At 34.9% G+C, this 27,119-nt stretch overlaps 2 protein-coding genes across 2 annotated transcripts in view; one reads left to right on the forward strand and one right to left on the reverse strand.

Moving 5' to 3' along the window:
* LOC133325417 (protein artichoke) lies at positions 1-25,280 on the reverse strand. The gene is made up of 7 exons (XM_061534185.1): positions 25,255-25,280; positions 16,530-16,628; positions 6,991-7,284; positions 2,785-5,284; positions 2,606-2,729; positions 1,850-2,237; positions 1-1,765 (listed from the first exon to the last, which is right to left on the reverse strand). The coding sequence occupies exons 1-7, from the start codon at positions 25,278-25,280 to the stop codon at positions 1-3; spliced, it is 5,196 nt and encodes a 1,731-aa protein (XP_061390169.1).
* Positions 1-27,119, forward strand: part of LOC133325420 (ceramide glucosyltransferase) — a 61,377-nt gene that overhangs the window by 13,207 nt on the left and 21,051 nt on the right. The gene's annotated exons all lie outside the window — the stretch shown is intronic.

A 27,119-nucleotide genomic window follows, 5' to 3' on the forward strand; every position in this document is an offset into this window, starting at 1 on the left:
TTAAAATAACAAATAATTTCCAGCGAAAATCATATACAAATTTGCCACCATAATAAAGACACCAAAAATATTCCATTCCAATATCAGACCATTACCACCATTACGATAAGAATTTGAACCCGTAAAACTGGGTTTAGCACCTCCTCCTCCACCCCCTATTGCTCTGGCCTTTTTGAAACTTTCATAATACCAATCCATGCCATCTTTACGATCAATGCGATCGATGCTACTACCACCGCTAGATGGTGAGGGTTCATCTCTCTTCTGGGCATTGGCGGTTAGCTGGGGTTCTTCAGTGGTCCGGCCATTTAAGGTGGGGGTGGTTCGTTGATATTCCTCGGCTGTGGGTAGATGGGCATGATGATGATGATGATTGAGAGCGGCTTGTGGTGTAAAGACCTTGGTCACTGTGGAGCGGGCTGCCCCACCTGGCCGTGGTAGATAGGGTAGAGGTGGGGCTGTTGTGGAACTTGATGGGATAGCTGAGGGTGTAGTACTCGTTGGCTTGGCTGTTGTGGTTATGGTGGTTAAGTAATCTTCGACCTCTTCGGAGTGTACTGTTTTCTCCGTGGTATGCATCCATGATTGCCTTTTGATTTGTTCCACCAGTTCCTCAGGGGGTGGTATTAGCAATATGGTCTCCGATGTGGTGGTTTGTATGAATGGTGGGGGCTTCATCATGGTTACCGATTGAGCCTCTAGATCATCATAGAATTCCGTGTCCTCAAAGGAGTCTTTGCTCATGGTGGGTATACGAGGTGTGGTGGTGGTGGTCGTCGTGGTAGTAGAGGTGGTAACTGGCGGCTTGGTGGTGCTACTTGTGGTTGTAGGTGTTGTGGTGGCCTGCAGGGTGGTGTGATATTTTTGCAAGGTGGTCCTGGGTCGATACGTTGTGGTGGTCTCCACTTCCGTTGACTCCTCAGATACATAATAGGTGTGAGACTCTACTTCTTGCGAAGCAGCAGCAGGAGGTTTAGGGGTTGTGGAAGTTGTTGTCGAGGTTGTCGTGCTCATTGTTGTGCTTCCATAAAATTCTTCCGAATTAGGATTTTTATACTTCACCTCTGCATTCGTGGTCAATTTATTCAAACGCTTCGTTTTATCCACCTTCAGCGATGTGGGAGCCACAACTTCTATGGTACCCTTCCGTTTCGATGGATCATGTACTGGCATAAAACCACCCACACTATGTTCCGGTACAATAGGTTTAAAACCACCCCTCTCCACACTGGAAGGCACCCTAAAACCCGTCTTAAAAACACTGGAAGGACTTTCCGAACTACTTGATGTTTCATCTGATGATCCTCCCGAAGTATCAGCCACATTTCGCCGACCATTTACATCAACATATTGTGGACTGTCCTCGGTGTCATCTTTATTCTTCAGATATTTTTCAAATTCTGCACTATTCGGTTGATACATTCGGACTTTGCCATGGGACCCGGTAAACATTCGATGAGTGGCAGGCATTTCGGTGCTGGTCGTACTGGTAGAGGTCGCCAAAGATTTGTGACCATTAAATATCGATTCACCACCCTTTTCGCCACGATCTTTCCGCCCTCTTTCATTGGCCCCGAAAAATCGTCCCAAACTTATGCTCGGTATAGGATAACCGAAGAAGGTAAAGGGTGAAGAGGAGTGCGGGGAGAGGGGTTTCTTTTTAAAATAGTTCGTATTCAATATGGTATTATTCAAGTCCACATTCGGACTGACCGATGAGGCCGGGTGGTTAGGTTTAGGCCGATGGCTATGCAGTAGGGTATTACTGCTTGAAATATGGGAACCCAAGGCCGGATTATCCGAAGTTGCCAGATGATGCTGCTTCTGTTTCTGATTTTGTTGATTCTGCGAAACACTGTCATTGGCCCCCGGTGGATAATCCACATATTGATCATAGAAATATTCACTCTCACCCGCCAAAGGCCTTTCAGCCGGTGGCAATTCATAGGCCTCACACTCATCATTGTATTCCTGTAGCTCCCTTTGGAAAATATCTCCATGTTCATTGAGCAGGGGTAAATGATTTAGCACCCCCCCACCTCCAGAGGCATCACTAAAGGGTCCCGCACCACCATTACGTTGTTGATTATCCGCCAAGTTGTTACAGAGATTCTTATCGATTCGTGAGGCTCGCAGTAGACGACCATCTTGGCATTTCGGTCCGGGATATGGGAAATTGGTTTCCTGCAACCACACCGACAGCCATTGCATTTCACAGGTGCATTCAATGGGATTACAGACCAATTGGGCTGTATAGAGACCCGAGGTCTTTATACAGACCATTTGGGCTGTATAGAGACCCGAGGTCTTTATACAGACCATTTGGGCTGCCTTGAGGGGAGACAGGGAAATGGGGTTAGAAAATTAGATTATGAGGTTAGAATAAGACACAAGGTACGTAGGTCTTAATACAGATCAATTGGGTTGTATAGAGACCACATCGGTCTTTATACAGACCAATTGGGCTGTATAGAGACCACATCGGTCTTTATACAGACCAATTGGGCTGTATAGAGACCACATCGGTCTTTATACAGACCAATTGGGCGGTATAGAGGCCAAAGGTGTGGTCCAATTTTCTTAAAAGTTATTTATTGATCCTTACCATCCATATCGATTATGGCAATATTTCCCCTTAAATTCCTAAAGGTCCTCTCCTTAATCGAACGCAATCTATTATTGCGCATTGATAATACCCTCAACCTAGGCATTTGTTCAAATGGGGCACCCTGAAATAGGATATTTATTAAAATTCGAAACATTTCCAAATTTTCCGAACCTTACCTGTATCCGACATATTTCATTATTATCCATTTTCAGTTCGACCAACCAATTCAGCATTTTCAGTGGCATTGTGGGCACTGTCCTCACAGCATTGGTGGATAAATCCAATACCTCAAGATTCCGCATCGATCTTAGGCCAATACTTTCCATGCTGCGAAAATGATTATTCGATAAATTCAAAAATACCATCGATGGGGAATTGAAAAAGCTTTCCGATGAAATAAATCTCAAATTGTTATATTGAAAGTGGGAGGCCAGCAGATTCGGCAAATCCTCAAAGGCATGATCCTTTAATTCCGACAATTTATTATCAGCCAATACAAATTCCTGTAACTCCGGAAGATTCTTAAGGGCTCCCTGTTCCACATGATTTATTTCATTGCTGGATAGATCGAGATATTGTAGCTTAAGGAGGTTACGAAAACTACCCCGTTTTAGTTCGGTAATGAGGTTGTTTGAGAGGCGTATCTCCACAACCTGGCGCCAAGAGGCAATTACCTCCGAATTGATGTGGGTAATTTGATTATAACTTAAATCGATATCCTTGAGACTTATCAAATTCGCCAAGCTAATGGACATATCGCTCAAGGCATTGGAGGATAAATCGAGATATTCCAAAGATTTTTGGGCCTCAAAGGCAGCCGGAGCTATGCTGCGTATGGTATTCCTTGACAAATCCAATTGTTCCAATTTGGAATTATTCGAAAAGAGATTATCGGTAATCGATGATAATTTATTGGCCTGCAGATTGAGATTTCTTAATTCCGCCAGGGGGAGGAGACAACGTTCATCCAGCTGCATTAGTTGGTTCTCCTGCAGGTGTAACAATTCCAGGCGATAGGATCCTATGAACACGGTGTCATCTAGGGAACGCAGACGATTATAGGCCAAACTTAGAACCCTTAATTGTGGCAGCCCCTGGAAGGCATATTTCGGCAAATGTTCCAAACGATTCATGCTCAAGTCCAGCATTCTCAAATTCGGTAAATTCAAACTTTTCACAACCGAGGCTGGTAGGCTGCCGATCATGTTACCCCTAACCGAAATGCGTTCCACAATTTTCGGTAGCCCTGGTATCATTTCATTCAGCTGATTATAACTTGCGTCGACCTCGAAAAGCCTATCCAAATTTCGAAAGGTAGCCGGGTGCAGAATTTTCAAATCATTTATGGAAATATTCAAAGTCTCCAACATCGAGTTATGAACAAAGGTGCTGGGATCCATTTTCATCAGCCCGTTTTCACTTAGATCCAAACGTCGCAGGGATGGCAAACCGGCCAAGAGGTATGAATCCACAATCCTGAAATTATTCAACGACAAATCGAGGCCCTTCAAGCCGGGTAAATTCCAAAAAGGCATAGGTAGATCATGACTCAGGCTGTTGTTTCTCAAACGCAGCTCCCTCAAGGCTGGCATGGCCATCAAGGCCTCCCTTTCAATTGTTCTCAGCAGATTATTATTAATATGCAACTGTTCCAGGGTGCCATGACCCCTCAATGCTCCATAATGGATATCCCTCAAAAAATTATTGCTTATATCCAAAAACTTCAGGGCAGGCAGGGCCTCCAGCAGCGATCTCAACTCCCCCGTATCATCAATTTCATTATTATAAATATACATCGTTTCCACTCCCGATCCGGAGGCCTGCATAAATGACTCAGGATGTATGCACTTAATGTGATTATTATGCAAATAAATCGTTTTCAACATCGGTGTCCTCAAGAAGGCTCCATATTCAATTTGCGTTATCCGATTATCATTCAAATGTAACTCCGTCAAATGTGGCAGATCCACAAAGGATCCATCCTCTATAATTCCAATGATATTATGATCCAACCGCAACTTCTTTAAATTCTCCAAATCCTTAACAATCCTTCCAATCATACCCACATCGCTGATTTGATTATAGGACAATTTCAGACTTGTCAAATTCGGCAATCGTGCGAAGGCTCTCAAATGTATCCAATTAATACCATTACGACTTAGGTCCACATTTTTCAGCGATATCAAACCATCAAACAACCCCGCTTCCAAACGATTCAAGTTCTCTCCCCCTGTAATATGGATATTCTGCAACTTCGGCAAATGCCTGAACCACAAAGGTTGCAATTCGCTTAGCGATCGACTCTGCACACTCAAATATGTTAGGCTAAGTAATCCCGAAAAATCTGGCAAATGTTTCAATTCATCACTTTGTATGGTAATCGCTACCATATTTATCATGCCATTAAGGCTTTCGACAGGTATACTTCGCAGTTGCGGCTCGACTATGTAAATTTCGACCAGGCTATTTTCCAATTCATTTAGCCAGCCGTTGGAGACCCTTTCGATGCCATTGTAGCGTAGCATAAGGCGTACAATTTGCAGGGTACCAAAGAAGCGACCGGGCAAGGCGGGTAGTTGGTTATTCTCCAGCACCAATTCATCAATGGAACCTTTGATGTTGCGCTCCACCGCCTTCAGGCCATCCATTATTTGCGGTAAATTGCTGTGAGAGCACCTGGAAGTAGGGAGGGAAAGAATGAGAAAAGAAATATGAAATAAAAGCGAAAACAAAAATTTTTAATTTTATTCAATTTTTAGGGTAGCCTCTATAGATCTGTACCCGTATTTTTCGATATTTTGGGGAGCTTGGGCTTGTTTTACAACCGAATTGGTTGTAATTTGGCATTTTGGGTTCTCATAGGGTAGTAAATCTCCCTACCAAAAATTATCAAAATTGGTCACCTATTTAGGGTACCTACCATATAATGGCACCCCTTAATAATCGATATTTTGGGGAGAATTGGCGCATTTTTAAACCAAATTAAATGCAATTTTGCATTCTGGGTTCTCCTGGGGTAGCAAATTTTCCTACCAAAAATGATTAATATTGATTAACTTTTTTGGATAGTTCCCATACAATCACACCCCTCCAAAATCAATATTTTGGGGAGCTTGGGTTTGTTTTCCAACCAAATTGACTGTAATTTGGCATTTTGGTTTCTCATGGTGTAGTAGATCTCCCAACTAAAAATTATCAAAATTGGTAACCTATTTAGGGTAGCTCCCATATAATGGTACCCCTCAATATTCGATATTTTAGGGAGATTCAGCGTATTTCTATACCGAATTGGCTGTAAGTTGGTATTTTGGGTTCTCATTGGGTAGTAAATCTCCCTACTAAAATTGATCAAAATTGGTCCACTTTTTAGGGTAGCTCCCATGTAATGGTTCCCCTACAAAATTGATATTTCAGGGAGCTTGGGCTTGTTTTCTAGCCGAATTGGCTGTAATTTGGTATTTTAGGTTGCCATTGGGTAGAAAATTTTCCTACTAAAAATTGACAATATTGGGCTAAGTTCCGGTGTAGCCCCATAAAACGGCATCCCTGCTTTTCGATTTTTTGTGAAAGTTTTTTAACCGATTTTCTGTAATTTAATATTTTGGGTTCTCATTGTTACTACCCACTACTAAAAATTATTAATTTTGGTTCACTTTTCAGGGTAGCCCCCATATAAAGGTATCTTCCGAATTTCGGTATTTTGGGGAGCTTGAGCACATTTTACAACCAAATTTGCTGTAATTTGGGTTCTCATTGGGTAGTAAATATCCCTGCAAAAAATCATAAAAAATTGGTTCACGTTTTGGGGTAGCTCCCATATAAAGATAGCTTCCGAATTTCGGTATTTTAGGGAGCTTGAGCACATTTTACAACCAAATTAGCTGCAATTTCACATTTTGGGTTCTCATTGGGTGACAAATCTTCCTACGAAAAATTATAAACATTGTCTTACTTTTTAGGGTAGCCCCCATATAACGGCACCCCCAAAAATTCGGTATTTCGGGGATTTTGGACACATTTTTGAAACGAGTTGGCTGTAATTTTATATTTCTGATTCGCATTGAGTATCAAATCCCCCTACTAAAAATTATCAATATTGGTATCCTTTATTCGATAGCTCCCTTATAACGATACCCCCCTTATTCGGTATTTTGGGCACGATTTTTACCCGAATTATCTCTTTTACAGCATTATTAGATTTTTAGAGCAATTTACCGTTGCATAGGAGTCCCATATGAAAAATCCCGATCGATTTTAGGTACTTTAAATATCCACCTCATGTTGGAGGATATAAAAATTTCGTCCCATCCTGCCCCAATGCCCTTTTTAATGTTATGTCTTCTTTATTATTTTCCTCCATTTTGTTTTTTTTTTCAACTTACCATATTTGTATTTCTTTGCCCCTCAGCGAACAGCGACATGGCAGAATTGCTTCAGATGGCGGGCAACCTTCGGCCCTGACGCTTATGATGAAATAACACAACAGCCAACAATATAACAACAAACACTGATACCATTCCGGCCATGGACCATTTGTCCGATGCAGCTTGCAGAGCCTTTTCTTCATGGTAAGCAAATTTCGGCAAATCGGCGGGCGGTGAATTAGAAATTTAAATGGACATTTTGTTTTATACACGGGGAGTCCAAGGAATTCGGGAACATTTTCCAAAAAATAGCTGAAAAGAAAAACAAAATCGAAAAATTATTAAATTAGAAAAAATTATAAAAAAAATAAATTTTGAATTTTCATTGGAAACGGAAAAACCATGTCATTGAACAGCCAAGCCATGCCAGCCACGCCACCTCATCATCACAACAAATCATTGCATTGCTCTTGGAATGCTTCATAAATTTGTTGTGGATGTTGACGCCAAAGATGATGTTGTAACACACACGTTGAAGCTTAGCTTGGCTTTGTTGTGTGCCAAGGAAGCCTTTATTGTTGTTGGTTTTTTCCAAAAAAATAATGGCCGTTCATGTTGTTGAAAAATGGAAAATGTAATGATGAAATCTTGTGGCCCACATACTACTACCACTGCTGTGGTAGTTGTTGTTGGTGGTAATGATGCCTGCAATTTGTTTCGTTTGTTTTTGGCATAGCTCACTTTTTTTTAGACAAGCTCGGTATATGCCGCCACATTACAACACTTGTTTACACTTCAGCAGCAGCAAAACAAAGAAACATGGGTTTGTTTTGAACATATGTTATTTTTGAGGATTGACTGTGGTTAGGTTAGGTTGAAGGGGAAGATCTATTTTTTAACACTAAGTAGAGTTTTTTTTTGGACTGAGATCCTCTTTAGGACACATAAGACCTATATATCTTCTATTGGTCTATTCCGAAATCTACAAAAATCTGCTATTAATTTCTTCGATGGTACCTTTATAAGTGCGAAAAGATTTTCCAGTTGTTTTGTTTACGAGATTTAGAAATAATATTTAAAGGTATTTCTTCTAACACAACCCTATATCTTCTATATTAAATTATGGACCCATATGTATTCAACATGGCGTGTCATCCTTTGAAATATTTAATCACAATCTTCAGTGTCTGCCAAACGAATTACCTCTTCTAATAAAACGGTAATTTGCAGGCCGTTATTATTTCAACTAACATTCAGGGCCATATTACATTATAAATGAAGAAATAATTGCCTATTGTGATGAAACAGTAATTTATTGGCCGTTATTATTTAAACAAGAAGCCAAGGCGATATTACACTATAACTGGGGAAATGCAATACCAACTAATAACACTGTGTCAAAAGAATTGCCAATTGTCATGAAACGGTAAATTGTAGGCCGTTATTATTTCAAGTAACATCCAGGGCGAAATTACACTATAACTGAAGAAATTCTGAGCCAACTAAAACTGTGTCTGTCAAAAGAATTGCCAATTGTGACGAAACGGTAAATTTTAGGCCGTTATCATTTAAACTAAAAGCCAAGTCGATATTCCACTATAACTGAAAAGATGCTGTGCCAACTAAAGCTGGACTTAGACGAGACAATAAATACATATGTGGTGCTGCATATGAAGGTATTAAAAATGTGGCACGCTATCATAAAAAATTAGCTGAAATTGATGGAGTAAACTCATTTATGGTCTGTTCACGATCCTGCAAAAGTCTTTAATATTTAAAAGTTTGAACATTATTTTAAAATGCGGGAATATACCAACTATTATCTAGGATATATATTTTATCTAGGATATATATATTTTATCTATAAACCCAAGTTGCCAAAAATATCGAAATTCGGAAGTAGCCCTTATATGGGGGCTTCCCTAAAAAAGTGACTAACATCTATATATATTTTCGTGCAAGGAGTTGCTACCCAATGCAAACCCAAAATACCAAATTACAGCCAAGTCAGGTTAAAAAATAAACCATAGGTCCCTAAAACATCAAAATTCGGAGGTTAACCTTATATGGGAGCTTCCCTCAAAAAGGGACTAATATTTATAATTTTTCGTGGGACGAGTTGTTACCCAATGAGAACCCAAAATGTCAAGTTACAACCAGTTCGGTTATAAAATAAGCCCAAGCTCCCTAAAATACCGATGTTAGATAGGTACCCTCATATGGGAGCTACCCTAAAAAATAGACCAATGTTAGTCATTTTTGGCAGGAAGATTTGCTACCAAATGAGAGCCCAAAATACCAAATTACAGCCAATTCGGTTAAAAAATAAACCCATGCTCAAATATATATATAAAACTTCGGAAAGTCCTGAAATTTGGAAGTACCCTTATATGCTAACCTAAAAAGTGTAACAATGTTTATAACTTTTTTTGCAGGAAGATTTACTAAACAATGAGAAATCAAAATATCAAATTACAGCCAATTCGGTTATAAAATAAGCCCAGGTTCCCCAAAATACCGAAATTCGGAAAGTACCGTTATATGAACTATAACAAAGACTATACCAAAAATTGTATTAATATTTATACATTTTAGTGGGAAGATTTGCTACCCAATAAGAACCCAAAATGCCAAATTACAGCCAATTCGGTTAAAAAATAAACACAAGCTCCCCAAAATAACGAAATTCGGAAAGTACACTTATATGAGAGCTACCTTAAAACGTGAACCATTATTGATAATTTTTGGCAGGATGATTAGCTACCCAATGACAACCCAAAATACCAAATTTCAAGCAAACTCCCCAAAATGCCGAGATTTTTTGGGAGACCACTGTGGCGCCCAACCTCCAACTAAGAGTCTGCTTAAATTCTTATAGTTGTCTAAAGTGTCTCCCTTTTAAGCCTTACCTAAATTTTATAAGGTTCCCTAAATATTAAATGTAAAATATTTTCCTTTGATATCACTGTGGTGCCCAACCACAAACTAGGCATTTTCATATATTTTTTTTTTTTTTTAATTTTCCTGAAGTATGTCCCTTTTAAGCGTTTACTAAATTTCATCGTTTAATAAATATTAAATGTAAAGAAGCTTCCTTTGATACCACTGTGGCGCCCAACCTAAAATTAAGCGTCTGCTTAAATTCTTATAGTTATCTAAAGAGTCTAATTTTTAAACGTTTCCCAAATTTGATAAGGTTCTCTAAATATTAAAGATAAAAAATCTCCCTTTGATACCACTGCGGCGCCTAAAATAAGGGAGATATTTTAAGCCTTGCCCAAATTTTATAGTATCCTAAATATTAAATAAAAAAGGACTCCTTTTTTATACCACTGTGGCGCCCAACATCAAACTAAGAGTTTAAAAAGTTCTAATTGTTTCCCAAAGTGTCTCCCTTTTAAGCCTTCCCTAAATTTTATAAGGTTCCATAAATATTAAAGATAAAAATCTCTTCTCAAAATTCTTATATTTTCTTAAAGTGTCTACCCTTTTTAAACGTTCCCAATATCTTACAGTTTGCTAGACATTAAAGTAACAAATCTCCCTTTGATATCTCTGTGGCGCCCAACCTCAAACTAGGCATTTCATAAATTCTTATAGCTTAATAAATGTTTCACTTTTAAGTGTTCCCAAAAATTTATAGTTTCCTAAATATTAAATGTAACAAATCTCCTTTTGATACCACTATGGCGCCCAACATCAAAGTAAGCGTTTCATAAATTCTTATAATTTTTCTAAAATGTCTAATTTTTTAAGCCTTCCCTAAATTTTATAGTTTCCTAAATATAAAATTAAAAAAAGAACTCCATTTTATACTACAGTGGCGCCCAACCTTTAACGAAGCATTTCATAACTTCTTATAGTTTCCTAAAGTTTCTCCCTTTTAAGTCTCCCCTAAATTTTATAGTTCCTGAATATTAAATTAAAAAAAAAAAACTCCCTTCGATACCACTGTGGCGCCCAACCTCCATCTAAGCGTTTTTTTTCTTAAATTGTTATATTTTCCTAAACAAGTTTGCTTTTGCCATTTTTTTTTTTTTTGTTAAAACAATTTTGCAATCGATGATAATTTTTGCTGCTGGTTGGTTTTCATATAAATATGATGTTATTTGTATGGGTTTCCCTCCCCATCCCCTCAACCATCTTAATTTGTGTTTACAACGGTTATGCGCATGTGTGGCACACACAGTTACAACAACACCCTCTGAATGCTATTTCATTATATCTACAAACTCCTACCACTACGCGCCACAATTATCAGCCATCATCGTCATCATCCAAGACGACGACTTCGCCGCTGACGAAGACAACGACGACGATCAAGTTCCGTTCTTTGTGCCGAATATAAAGTCAAATAACGATTTTGAAATTTTTGTTTAGCGCACGATTGCATCAAACGAACCTTGAAATGATTGTCATGTTAGATGTTTTATATGTCCGTTGGCTGCTGTTGTTGCTCCCCCTCCTGCAGTTCCTCTACTGTATATTAAATTTCTATTTGAAGGGTAATTTTATTATTATTAGTATTATATATTTTTTTTTTGAGAAAAAAAAATTGAAACAATGTTTCTAATTGGGGAAACACATATAGGAATTCCAGGCATGCTTCTTTTTTCAGTTGTTTGCTAAGTTGACTTTGTTAAATGTAAACAAATATGTAAGAACGGCCATAAAACTCAAATACAACTCTGAAATTCCTTTTGACATAATTTGACATTTGATAATAAACAATTTAAGGGAGCTTATCTAAAATCTTTTTATGTGTCTAACCCCCCATTAACATAATGTGAGGTTATGTACACATACATATTTTTGAATTCAGGAAAATTTTCAAATAAAATATATTTTTGTAAACTTTTTAAATAAAATAACCTCCGAGAATTTAAATCGTCGTTTAAGTCAGCATTTCTTTTATAAAACATGGTCGGTGTAAATGCGGCCTAACCTTCAAAAGCCACCGAAAAAATTAAAAAAAACCTCTAATAAATTTCACTTTCCATCTAAATTTAATTTGAATTTTCAAAGCCCAACACACACACACACACAACTTTCTTTATAATTTCATTTGGAAACCCCCCAAAATGACTTCAAATTAGCATTGTAAACGTATACAACAACAAAGATTATCTTGCTCCAATTTGCCGAAATAAAAAGAAAACACAACTGTGATCAAAATGAAGCCAATACAAGCTTGTCAACCAAGCGCTTTAAATACAAAAAAACAACCACAACGACGAATTGTCATTTTATGAAGCGTATAAGAGCTCTTTTTATTAGGAAAATTGCGTTATTATCTTGGTAAAGAGCTCTCCAAGTGGAGACAAATTTGGTTTAACCAAGTAATGATGAAGGAGAAATAGAAAAACAGAATATTCCAGGTTATAGTATGTTTACATTGTACTAGATTTTGATAAGCCATATATGTCAAATAAACCCCCATTAAATAGGTTAACACAGTAAAAAGTTCTAATGTATATGCCCCGTTTAAATTCCGATTTGTCCAGCTTCTGTACATGCGGATCCGATTAAGAATTTCTTGACTTTCCTAATTTCCCTCGTTACCAGAATAAATGCTACACTGCTCTCATTAAGAACTGTTTTAAAAATTATTTAGGATTAAGAAAGTTGTCTAGCAGTTGGGCGCCATACTTGCTCTTAATTATATATTAAAGTTATCATTAAATTTCATCGCAAAATATATAGAAATTTCTTGGCGAAAATGTTTTCGTTTTGAAATTCTAAATAAAAATTTGATTTTTTTGCATGTCGAGAAAGGGGGAAGTCGTGGAGGTTGGGCTATCTAAACATCACTTATAAAATTAAAAAATCAATAGTACAAAACTACGACATATTACTTATATTAAATTGCTAGTTGGGCGCCATATTTGCTCTCTAGTTATAAACTTGGCATTTTTCTTATATTAAACTGATAGTTGGGCGCCATATATGCACTCAATTGAACATTAACGTAAATGTGGGAATTTTATTTTAAGAAAGTTTTCTACCAGTTGGGCGCCAAATTTGATTCCAATTAAATTTGAACGTAATCAATTTATGTCATAACTAAATCAAAAGAAATTACTCGTGTTTCAATTGAAATGCTGAATAAAAGGGCGATTTATTTAAACCGAGAAAGTGTGAGTAGTGGAGGTTTGGTTCTCTAAACATCCATCACCTACACACATTGTCTAATATTTAGGTTAAATTGTGAAGTAACAAATCGCTAGTCAAAAAATTGCCTTATTATATTAAACTGCTAGTTGGGCGCCATATTTGCTCTCAATTGAAGATCAACGTAATTGCATGACAACGTCAATGATAACGGTAAAAAAATATGATTAGTTAGGTTTTAAGAAAGTTGTCTACCATTTGGGCGCCATAGTTCCTCTCAATTAAATATTAACGTAATCACTTCATTTCATCACAAAATTCTCAGTGGGAAAGTTTTGCAGTTGAAATGCAAAATAAAAATTTGATTTTTTGGAAGCCGTGAAATGGGAGGGCGTCGATTCTCGAAACTTCAAATAAACAGATTTTCAAATAGTTAGGTTGACTTATGAATTAAAAAATCGCTAGTCAAAAACTCGTTATTATTACTCAAACTACTAGTTGGGCGCCAAATTTGCTCTCAATTAAACTTTAACGTAATCGAGTGGCATCTTCAATAATAAAACGGCAAAAATTGGGTAAAGAATCGGTAAAATTTTATGAATTAGGTTTTAAGGCTGCTGTCTACCAGTTGGGCGCTATATTTGCTCTCAATTAAATAACCACTTCATTTCATCACAATTAAAATAAAATAAAAATATTTTCAGTTCAGTTCTAATGCTAATGTGATTCTATGCTTATTCTCTAAAGGAAACATATGCACAATGACATAATAATACCCTGTACCACAGTGTGGTGAAGGGTATAAACATGAACATCGTGAAATTTTGCATGGAGAAGGGGATCGGACCAAAGAATTAGCATGCCTGTTTTGATAAAGATTGGTCAATATTTAGCGGGTCAAATGGACCCTGACTTTTGTGTGAAAAATGACAAAATTTGTATTCTATAGCGTATATATTTACCACTGAAGGACATAGACTCGAGAAGTTGATATTATATCCAAGAGGAGTGGTTGACCTTTAAGGGAACCCCACCCATTCTCGATTTTAATTTTTCAAGATTTTCAATGGGCTGGTAAATCAATACCAATGCTTGTTAAGGTTTGTAACTTTACACATATATTATTGAAGATTTAAAATAGAAGAAAAATAATTTACAAAAAAAATTTGTTATTGTTTTGTTGTTGTTTTTTGTAATTAAAGAAAAGTCCTTATTTTCGATGGCGGGCATGATAACTCCTCACTGGAACATCGGAATCCGAAAATTCCAACGGTGTTAGAAAGAGTACATATCTGGCTCTCGTATGAACTAGGATTATTGACTTCGCTCTAAAATTAACAAAATTGTGGACCTTTGAAAAAATATTTTTGGAAAATCGCCGATTTTTTACCAAAGCCCAAGTCAAAAAATAAGGAAGATCTTCACCGATTGGCTTTATCCTAGTTCATACGATAGCTATACACTCACAGAGAAACGTGTAAAATTTTGAAATCGATTGGGTTATTAGTTTTTGAGTTATCGTGCCCGCCATTCGCAAAAAAATGTTTAGAGAAAAAACGCGTTTAAAGTTTGAGAAGCCCTTCAGCCGTCACTTGATGCTGACACAATAAATCGGCTATATCTTCAAGGGTTCGTGAGATTTTCATTTGAAATTTTGTAGGGACATTCTTTAATTAGTGTAGATTCGAATTATATCAACAAATTTTTTGACTCCGAGAATGGGGGGGGGGGGGGTCCCCTTAAATTAATACCAATTATATTGTTGTATGTGGGAGATACACCTTAATATTTACACGTATCTCCGTATCCGTATATTATTTAGTAACCTATTATCACTCTAGAGCGCGGAACTATAGCGCTGATCGCTTTGAAATGTTCCATAAGGTTCCAGTTATGGTCAAGGACAACGCCTATAATTTTCGGTGATGATCACATAATAATTTTGGAATGAGGTGGACCGAAAACTTAATTTTTTGTGTTATTTTCGAGTCGATATATAGACCACAAATGAGAGCCGAACATCGCAACACAACCCACGGTGAAGGGAATCTGGACAATAGCTGTACTGAATACTCGTAATATTCGGAAAATATGTCAGTGTGAGGAAGAGGTACTGTTTACCTCTAATCGGGCAAGAGGATGCCAATATCACGAAATATTGCCCAGGCTCGGAATAAACATCCGCAGAAAATTTGAGTTCCGTGGTAGTTGTGTAGGGTATCGTATGGTCGGCCCCGTCCGACTTCGAAGTTCCAATTATTTCGATTTTAGGTTTTTTATTGGGATATATCAATATCAAAATCTGTTAAGTTTTGAACTTACTTTTTATTATGTATTTATTATCCTTTTTATTTCAGTTCAAAATTTCACTAAATTTTTAGAGAATTATTTTATTTTTTTTGTTATTTATTTGGTATTTTGCTTATATATAATTTTTTGTCTATATATTTTTTTATGATTTATTTAATTTTTGATTATATAATAGGATATTATGAAAAAGTATTTGTTTTTATATTTATCAGTATTTTATTATCATTTTATTTTGTCAGTGCACTATTTTATTATTAATTTCTTTCCTTTGTTAATAATTGTTTATTATGAAAAAAAAAAATTATAATACTTTTATTGCAAATTGATTTACTGTTATAAAATTTGCATTTAAAACTCTCAATAATATTTTTTATGTTTTTATTCACATTTCACTTCATTTATTTTATTATATTATTTTTTTACTTCAGTTTTATTAAAAAGTAAAATAGCACCACATTTTATTACAACACTTCATGAAATTTTTTTGCATTGCATGTTTCTCTTTCATTTTTTTATGCACCCAGGTCTAATAAAAAAGTTAAACTCTATATATGGACTAATAGGCCATTTCATAAATATTGCATAAATTTTATGCCTTAATTAATTTTGCAAAATTTTGCACCACATTCACTTTCATTCATAAAAATCCGCTTCATTGTTATTTCAAATAAAATCAAAATATTTAAATTCCACTTTAAAAATTCCAAAGGTATATCCTTTATATATGCTTATAATCCTTGAAGTAATCCTTTCTTTAATCCAGCAATGTTAGTATCCGTTATAGGCAACCGACTCGTATGATATCCGCGTAAAGACTGTAACGAGTCTTGTAAAATTTTTAACAATTATTACTCAAGAAAATAAAAAGGCAACAAACACCTAACTCTCCACCCCCACCAAACACCTTCCACATATGTAACTCAAAGGTAGTTTTTGTTGAGATCGCTTCCATCTCGAAGTTATTTTCAAAGTTCCGCATGGTTAAATTTGACTCAAAACTACTATTAACTTTAAAAGTGTTGCACGAGCTATACGAGGCAAGAAGAAAACCCAAACACCTAACGTTGAAGCCTCACTAAATGAGAGTTCTCTTCACTGGGGTTTTAATTTTCCAATCTTCCATAGTGGAAACTCACCTCAGTGCATTTTCACCACTATACATGCCCCATTCTTTTGTTAAAGTTTCTTCCGTTCTGGCTGAATTTTCTTCAGCAACTTCGTTTGGCATGTGCCATCTAAAAAATAAGAGATAAAATTTCACGAAGTGTGACGATGACGACCCAGAAGCCATGAAGTCGTCAGTTTTAATTTTTCTGCTTTTGTTTTTTTTTTTTAATTTGGGTATTCATTTAAGGTATTGAAATCCACTCCCTAGTATTTAGTGTTTTGAAGGGAAGTTGTGGTAATTTTTCTTCTTCTTTAGATTTGGCTCAAGCCGAGCGTTGCAATGAAATTGTAAGTAAGGCTTTTTTAGTTTCGCCTTCATCGGCGATTAAGAAGTACTTAACATTAACCTTTAGTTGGGAGATGGAGAGGTTATATATTTCGACATACTATAATGATCAATTAAGTATACTTTAGTTGTTAATTATAATTTATTTAAAATTTTTAAAATAGTGTTTACATTGTCACCTTACAAAATTTCTTTGAAAATTCGTTTTATGCACAGGGTCGATCTTCAATGACATTACAGCAAATGATCACCATGTAGAGGTAAGTTGACTTCTTCATTTAAAGGTAGTGGATTACGCAGTCAACTCTGAAAATGTTGTCCCAAGAACTTCAATGCAGTTCTCTTATTTCAACTTCAATTCGATTCCGGAAATTTATTGATCGCTTATTCATTTAATCTGCTGCTGAAAGCTTTAATATTCCTAGAACGAATTAATTTCTGCAACTGTTCCTGAAGATCCAGAAAATCTTCGATTTTTTTTTGAATGAACTCATTTTTGTCTAGTTTCTTTATAATAATTCTGACTAAAATGGGATCTGCATGGTCATTGCTTTAGATGCATGACTACTCTTATGACTTCGTTTAATTATATATATATATATATCTCTCTCTCTCTCTCTCTTGATGATTGAGACGAATATTTTCTACAACCCACAATGTAATTACCAACAAATTTGGAAAAAAAAGCCTGAATTGCCTCTTCTCAGCCATTTCAGATCTCCCATGCTGCTTGAATTTTTCTAGAAGGAATTCTTTTCTTTCGTTTTTTCTGAGAGTCCAAAAAATCTGCGACTTTTTGAAAGAGGCCATCATTCTATAGTTGATTTATAATAATTCAGGCTAAAATTGGATTTGTATAGCCTAGCGGTACCTATATTGCTTTCAGTGTATGAATATTCTCATTCACTGAGAATATTCTTATCCAATAGTTTTGAAAACACATATTTCCTTATAATAATTCTGACTAAAATTGAATCTGCACGGTCTGAACGAATCTACATTGCTTTTAATACATGAATTTTCTTATTCGCCCTGGCCAGTAGCACCCTTAAACTTGTTGTCGATTGACTATTAAGATATTCGTGTGATCCAAAATCGTATCTACAAGTTTCGCAAAATTGTTTCCATGTAATAATTCTGGCTATAATTGGAACTACATACACTAATTTACGCTGGCCAGTAGCTTTCTTAAACTCGCTGCCGATTCGGGTGATCCAAAATCTTTTCCACTAGCTTCGTAAAGAAAATCCTCTTATTAGCGTTCCATTTCTCCAGCAATTCTCATCCATCCGTCACTTGTAAATACTTCAATATTCGAAAGGTTTTTTAAACTCGCTGCCGATTGGCTTTTCCGATATACGGGTGATCCAAAATCGTATACACTATTTTCAAAAACAAAATTGTTTCCTTTTAATAATTTTGGCTAAAATTGCATCTGCACGGTCTAACGGAATGTAATTTGCTTTCAATGCATGAATACCCTCATTCACGCTGGCCAGTAGCTTTCATAAACTCGCACCCGATATTCGTTTGATCGAAAATCTTATCCACTAGTTTCGTAAACAAAAATGCTATTATTATTGTTCGTTTACTCCACCAATTCCCACGATGTCCTATAATTTGCTTCCGTCGCTTGTAAGTGCGGCATTTTTAAACTCGCTACCGATATTCGGGTGATCCAAAATCTTATCCACTAGTTACGAGAAAAATTTATTGCCTTATAATAATTCTGACTAAAATCGGATTAATACTCCCATTCACCCCGGGCCAGTAGCTTTCATTAACTCACTGCCGGTTGACTTTTCCGATATTCCGTTGACTTTTCCCATAATTAAAGGATTTTCAGAAATTTGTCTTCTCTTTTCTGTTTTTCAGACATCTCAGATAAAACTGGGCTGACTTCACCCATATATATATATATCTCGTTCAATGATTGCATTGCTTGTTCTCCGTCCTTCATGGACGAACTGATTTCTGCTGCTGTTCCTGAAAGTCTAGAATATCAACTTTCTACATTTTAAATGAACCCATCCTTTTGTAGTTTCCTTATAATAATTCTGGCTAAAATTGGATCGCTGCCGATTGACTTTCCAAAGATGTCATATAATTGGCATCCGTCACTTGTATATGTTGCACTATCCGAAATACATTCTTAAACTCGTTGCCGATTGACTTTTTCGATATTCGTTTGACCCAAAATCTTATCCACTAGTTTTGCAAAACAAAATCCTCTTATTATTGTAAATTTTCTCCTGCCATTTCCACACTAGCATACAAATTGTGTCCGTAAGTCGGAAGGCTTTTGCAACTTCCATAGTTGAGCCATTTTTGTACATAAATAATTATCTTGAATAGGTCGTGAAAGGAGCTCCATTCCTCCATTGAACTTCTTCGAAAGTCTTCTCCTCTCACGAGAGTTTTTAGATAATAAAAGTTTTGCATCTTCGATAGTTGAGCTTTTCAATCTGCCATATTCTTGAATAGGTCGTGGAAGGAACTCTACTCCTCCATATTGCTATTGAAAAGTGAAAATTTTATATTTTTATTCATCTTTACTTCTATCTCTTACTATTCGTCATCCATCTCTTCCATAACCATGTTCCGTGGTTAATTCTAAATGAAGCTGGCTGATGTTCTCCTCTAACCGGACAATTTTTCACACAATTCTTCTATAAAAACATTCTGGCGCGCAACATTTTTTAATAAAATGATAATTTCACTCTGGCTTTTCCTTAGCAAGGGCTTAAATCTTCTTACCTTTACCGTTAGAATTGCACGCCGTCTACAAGGTTAACACATCTTCTACAAGGTTAACACATCTTAAAAGAATATTTGTTTCTCCTCCGCTGGGATGTGAATCCAATCGGCTTATAGACTGCTGGTCGTTTAAAAAATCCCATATTTCGACCGCCCTCCTTCTTTGGAGGAGGTTGTGAGTGCCGCCTTAAACTCCGATATTTATACACAAGAAATTGGCCACATTTATCACTAAAAATATATCGGTCTAGATCGAAATATTTCCCATTGTAGAAGTTCCTAAAGGCTCCTTTTCTTCTGAGATATTCTTCGGCCACTTTGCAATATAAGAGTATAAATAATCTCACTTAAAATAACCTCATACAAATAAAACTGCTAACCACAAAAATTTCACTTTTACTTTCTTTCCTAATAATTCCCAAAAAAATAAATAAAATTTCTGTTTATTTATTTTATTAAATTTCCACATAGCCATACATATATAGGAAAAAATAAAGGTAAACGAATTTATTACATAAAAATCTGAAAGTAAAGAAGACGACGAAGACAACTAAACGTGAAACAAAAATACCAAGCAGAAAATTGCATGCGTCAAGTACTAAAGAGACGACTTCGTCATAGCCCCGAACAAAACAAAAATACACGTCAAGACGCGTCATTTAATGCGCTTGACTGACATACGAAGTACACACACACAACAAATGCTTGTGCTTGAAGCGTGAGGGTGAATGGGGAGGGTAAATGGTGGGGTTCACAAAAAAAAAAAAATGAAGACGAAAATGAGGCAGCCAGCTAGTCACTTAGTCGCCAGTAATTCCTGTTGCTGCTCTCTCAAAATTTAATTGTAAAAAGAAATTACAAAAAAAAAATAAATAAATAAGAAATGGAAAAACATTTTAATTTAAAGAGGGAAAAGTACCAGACGATGTCAAAAGATTTTTTCTATATCTTCCAATTAAGTTGTAATGGAAATATTCTGATTTTTTGAGAAGTAGAGGAACACTTTTGGGTGGTGAAAGAACCTACACATTTTTATTATTTTCCTCGATATCATAAAGGAAAAATTGTAATTGTAGTAAAAAGTTTTACATTCTTGCAGGTTCAGAAACAGACAAATAATGTATCGAATTGTAATTGTTATCGAATGATACTGTGTTATCGATTAAGCTTCCTGTTCACAGAAGGCTTACAATAAAGACGCAATTTTAAGAGTGAATCACATCAACATAAAAATACCTGCATTACCCCCTTTGAATATTCCTAGAACGGATTAATAAATCTACTGCTGTTCCTGAAAGTCCAAAACTGTTCCTGAAAGTTCCTATATAATTATGGCTAAAATTGGATCTACATGGTCTAGTGGAATCGACATTGCCTTCAATGCATGAATACTCTCATTCACCCAGGCCAATGGCTTTCTTAAACTCGTTTCCGATTGACTTGTTCGATATTCGGATGATCCAAAATCTTATCCACTAGTTTGGCAATGCAAAATCCTCTTATTATTGTTCATTTTCTCCAGCAATTCCTACGATGTCATATAATTTGCGTCCGTCACTTGTAAATGCTGCACTATTCGAAATGCTTTTATAAACTCGCTGCCGATTGACTCTTCCGATAATTGGGTGATCCAAAATCTTATCCACTATTTTCGAAAAAATGGATTTCCTTATAATAATTCTGGCTAAAATTGGATCTACACGGCCTAAGGGAATCTACATTGCTTTCAATGCATTATTACTTCAAGTTTTTATAAGCTAGCATCCGATATTTGGGTGATCCAAAATCTTATCCACTAGTTTCGCAAAGAAAATCCTATTATTGTGCCTTTTTTTCAAGCAATTGCTATTATGTCATATAATTTGCATCCGCCACTTATAAATGCTGCACAATGCGAAAGGCTTTCTTAAGCCTCGCTGCCGATTGTATTTTCCGATATTTGGGTGATCCAAAATCTTATCCACTAGCTTCGTAAACAAAATTCTCTTATCATTTTTCATTTTCTCCAGAAATTCTTACGATGACATAAAATTACCATCTGTCACTTTTAAATGCTGTACTATTCGAAAGGGTTTTTTTTTTTTTAACTCGCTGTCGATTGACTTTTCCGATAATTGGGTGATCCAAAATCTTATTCACTAGTTTGGAAAACAAAATGATTTCCATATAATAATTCTGGCTAAAATTGGATCTGCATGGTCTAACGGAATCTACATTGCTTTCAATGCATGAATACTCTCATTCACCCCAGGTCCGTAGCATTCTTAAACTCGCTACCGGTTGACTTTTCCGATATTCGAGTGATACAAAATCGTATCCACTAGTTTCGCAAAGGATACCCTCTTATCATCATTTTCTCCAGAAAGATATTGGTGACTGAGAATGTTCATACATTGAATCCATAGAGGACTTATTATAATTGAATATCTGCCCAATAGTACTCTTCTTGCAATGTTTGCTGGTTCTTTATGAGGAAACATATTTATATATTTATTATATAATGTATTTACTTCAAAAGATATCCGCTCTGTGGTCACACAAATATACATACATAGATAATTGTTTCTTATTGCGAATACGCAGTTTATGTGTATCGCGTGATCTTTGCTGACGACTAAACGATGAAAAATAAATTGAAATTACTCAAGAATTTCTGTTTTTTTTTTTTGTTCTTCTTAAAATGAACGAAAGATAAAAAAAGACCCAAATAATATATCATGCGGCATATACTTCATAGAATATACAACATGCTGCCAATATTTTGCGCACATACACAGCACATTTCAACAACATATTTCAATAAGTTGCTGCGAACAAATTAAGCAGGCCAGATGGACACAGAGATAGAATAGAGAATGAAGAACATTTGACACATACTTGGCGATCATTTGATGTGCTGAAAATACTATTTTGGATTTTAAAACAGGGTTGGCGTAATTTCAGTTATTATATATGGTTGTTCTTACGATCCATTATAGAGATATCGTAAATCGGAGGAAAAATTTGCTACCTTTTAAAATTTATAAAGGAAGAAACGAAAACTACTTCGATTGATAGAGGATTTATATCGGGTTCTGGAACTGAGCAATACCCTAAAATTTTTTTGTAAATCAATTTTAATTTGCTGAATGTTTAAAATATGAATATCAGCTTCAATTGGATGTTCAAGTTATGTTTAGGCATGAATACTATCATGCATTGAAAGCAATGTAGATTCCGTGCAGATCCAATTTTAGCCGGTATTATTACAAAAGAAATCATTTTGTTTTCGAAACTATATCAGAAGAGTCAATTGACAGCGAGTTTAAGAAAGCCCTTCGAATATTGCAGCATTTTCAAGTGAAATGGATGGAAATTATAGGACATGGTGGAAATTTCTGGAGAAAAGGAACAATAATAAGTGAATTTGAAACGTATCAACTCTATTTTGAATTAGTTTATTTATTTTTATCTGAATTCCATTTATGTATTTTATTTTTATAGTGTAAACACGTTTATTTATGCTTTACATATTAAAATGCAACTGTGGTTTAAACATTTGAAATTAACGCTTAGCTATGTAAATATTTTGTAAATAGTACCAAAACAGACATCACTGATATTACTACATGTTTACACAACTCATACTAGATTAGAATCTCGCTTCTCAAATGTAGTACTTAAGCAAACCCAAATTTCAATAAAGTCACTCTGATTCCTTTAGCGAACACTGAAGGCTTAAGATCACTACCCACGCTTGCCCAAGTTGATGGAATAGATCATAAGCTCAAAGAAATTCCCAAATAAGGAAGGAGTAAAAAGTTAATATTGTTGTTTCGTATGAAGCCATATCAGCTCCGCTCACGAGCTCAATTTGTCTAGTCTAGTGTCAAAAAATTGACTTTATTTACGTTTTCATAATTTAAGTCTATTCACAATAATGGATTTTGACAGCAAACTTTAGAAGCAGCTGTTCTATTTAATTGACCCTATTAATAGGACTTAAATTCCACAAAAAATTGATGTTTTTGTTTTGACACAATCGCCTTATTATTGCATCATATGTGTTGAAGTCAATTCACAATAATGGATTTTGACAGCTAACTTGAGACGCAGCTGATATGTATACAGCTGATCTTTCCCTTGATAATCAATAGACCTTGATTTGAATGTTACACCTTTATTTTATGATGGTCCAGAAATATTTTTGGAATAGGAATTTTAAAGGTGATTTCGATTCATTAAACCTTGAGAGCGATAACAATGATCTGTGTACAAAACACTGGCACCCATGGCATAACTATACAAGGTTGTCTCATTTGAGAAATTGATAATGGCAACCCTTCTTAATATGGAATTCATTTATCAAATTATAATAAAATTAAAAATAAATTCCGATCGTCATATTTTCAACAAATTAAAAAAAAAATTTTGTCTAAAGCTCCACATTGTTCTCAAGATTTAACTAAGAATGTTGCAATTTTGTATTTATAGGTTTTATAGGCAGGGGACGTAAAAAATATTAATAAATATAAATTATTCAAAATTTTTTGCCACTGGACACAAGAATTGCGTACATTTCGAAGGAAGATATTTTTATTTAAATTTTAAAAGCTAAATACTGTCAAAGAGAAATTTATGAAAAAAAAAATGGAAACATATGACTGCATGAGACTACCTTGTATAATTATGACATGACTTACATTATGGATATCGGGTATTTTGACATTATTTTTTAGTATGTTCCAGAATATGCAGTGATCATTTATCAATCGAAATTGTTTCCGAATTTTCCTGTATACATTTGGGTACAGGAATTTAAAATACGTTTACATTAAACCGGATTTCGTTAACCCAGTGGGTTTAAATTGTCAAATTGTCATGTAGGTTAACCCGGTGAAAAGATCTAAAACGGCATATACATTAGAACTTTTTACCGGGTTAACCTACTTTATCAGGATTTATTTGACATATATACAAAGGAATTGACAATTGAAACACACTGCGTTAACGAAATCCGGTTAAATGTAAACATACTATAATGCAATTAACGGTGTGTGAAATTTGAGTATGAAATAAATTTCAGAATTTTGAATATAAATTAAGTATGTGTATTGATTTGAGTTCATTTCATTAAAAAAAAATTAAAAATATCAGAATATGTATAGGGGTAAAAATTATCAACAGAGCAAAAAGTTTGTTTTGAAATGTATACCTCCCAAGTTTAAGATTAATAACAAATTTTAAGTTTTTGCAATGAAAAATAATGCCAGGAGAAGAACGGACACATCATTATGCGACGCGTTTCGCCGTTGGTTAAGCGGATCTAAGGATACGTAGTCGATCGTAAAAGTCGTTTTTTGACTTTTCGATTCATTGACTTTTCGGTCATTGTTAATCATTTGACTAAAAAGTCGACTTTTCGAACTTTCGATTTTGTCAAAACTGTTCAAAATCGATTTTCGACTTTTACTGACTTATGCAAAAAATTATTAAAAATTTGATTTTTTATATGAATTAATGGAAGGTAGAGTCAAGTTCGGAAAAGTGTAATTTTTGGGCAATTTGGGCTTTGTGATAATAAATAAAGTATTTATGAAGAAAATCGAAAGTCGATCTTGAAAAGTCGACTTTACGATATTCTCATAGATCGATAGTCGACTTTGACTTACTTATCCCTAAGCGGATCATCAGGCATATTGGGCTATGTGGCTTTACAAAGGTCGTATGCTGATAACTTGTATTTATGTCGCCCTGATGCGAACTTGCATATGCGAATTAAATTCAAATTTGTCAAGGTTCGGCATTTGTCTTCATTCTAGAAACAGTCCTTTTCAAAGCAGATTTTTGTTGTAACGATGGATAATTAATCCACACACCTACAATTGCTTCCATGGTGTACACATGTTTTTACGCAACATTTTAGGAAAAGTTTCATTCAAATGATCACTGCCCTTACAAGGCAAAATTCAAATAACAAAGATTAATACAAACTATATAAAATCCAACATCCCGACAATATAACTTATCAGCTATGCTGCAAACCAGTATTATTTTATTATTACAAAATTTCACACTGCACTTTTATTTTAAACTTCGAAATTGTCTCCATGAAAACTACATTCACATGAACCCACATAAAAAAAATATTTTAATTTACCTTCAAATGCTAATCAAGATTAAGGACACGGTCTACATATAATATTCTATATATATAGCAAAGGGGGTCTAACCCAACATAATAATTATAATAAAAGTGTTTTTCACATAGTAATAATAAATTTATTATTAGAAGGTCGCTGCATTTATATAACAAAAATAACAAAAAAATTGCATACGTCAAGTCAATTGATAAGATGCCAATAAATAGTTTTGTAAAATTGTTTGTTTATTTCGAAATAAATAATAATAATATTATTGGAAAAATATTTTTCTCAGTTCTGCGATTGATTGACAGTGCAGATGATAACAAACTCGGCAGATTAGTTTTGTCTTCACAAAAAAACACGTGTGATGCAAACTATTGTGCACTTTCCATTTGTAAATCTGCTATCACTGCTATCACAAAAAATAATAATTGCATTTTTATTATAAAACAATACCGCTTGGGGGGTATCAATCAACAAGTTGAACAACCTTGTACACAGAGAAAAAAGAAATAAAATGGGGATTTATTTCCAAAAAGGGTCAGAAAACTTTTTTCACTTTCAGCACATAACCTTTTATTATAGTACGTTTACATTTAACCGGATTTTGTTAACCCAGTGGGTTTCAATTGTCAATTCGTTTGCATATACAGTGGTGGTCATAGAATTAAAACATTTACTGTTGTAAACATTTTTTGACCAGCCCTCAATTCGTTTGAAGTATTTTTGAAAATTTTTTAATTCAGAACACTTCGATATACTGCACTTAAGAGATTTAATATGAAAATAGAAAATTATTTGCAATTTTTCCATAAATAACGGTTTTTATGAAAATACATCGACTTTGAAGTGGCCATATAATTAAAACATTGTGTGGAATTGTTTACTTTACTGCATTTTTTGAAAATATTTTTAGAAAAGCTACTTAATTTAGTTAAATTATGTAAACTAAGCTCCGATAAAATCATTTGCAGATAAAAATTTTTGAAAAAATCTGTAAAATCGATCAAAATTGCCAAAAAAATTGTACAGTACACCTTACATTCAGATAATCACCCTTATTATAGAAAATAAAGGTCCGAATGCACCAGAAATTGCTAGAATTAGTAGAAAACAATAAATAATTCTCAAAATAAATAAATATTTGAAATAAAAACTCAAATAATGGGAATTAACTTAAAGGAACGATTCAATTTCAATAGCCTTTACTGAAGAAGACCGGAATATTTTTGCAGTATATTAGAAAAAAATCAATTGATATTGTTATTTATTATATCAAATCGACTGTTCGAGTAGTACAGAATGTATTTAATCAAAAAATATATCAGTTACAACAGAACGAACAGAGATCAACGTCTACGTTGACGAGTAAAGTTTTCTGGCACACAGTA

This window comes from Musca vetustissima, unplaced genomic scaffold, assembly GCF_032173495.1.
Source record: "Musca vetustissima isolate MV318-11 ecotype Yass unplaced genomic scaffold, APGP_CSIRO_Mvet_v1 utg8386, whole genome shotgun sequence".
Classification (NCBI taxonomy): Eukaryota; Metazoa; Arthropoda; class Insecta; order Diptera; family Muscidae; genus Musca; species Musca vetustissima.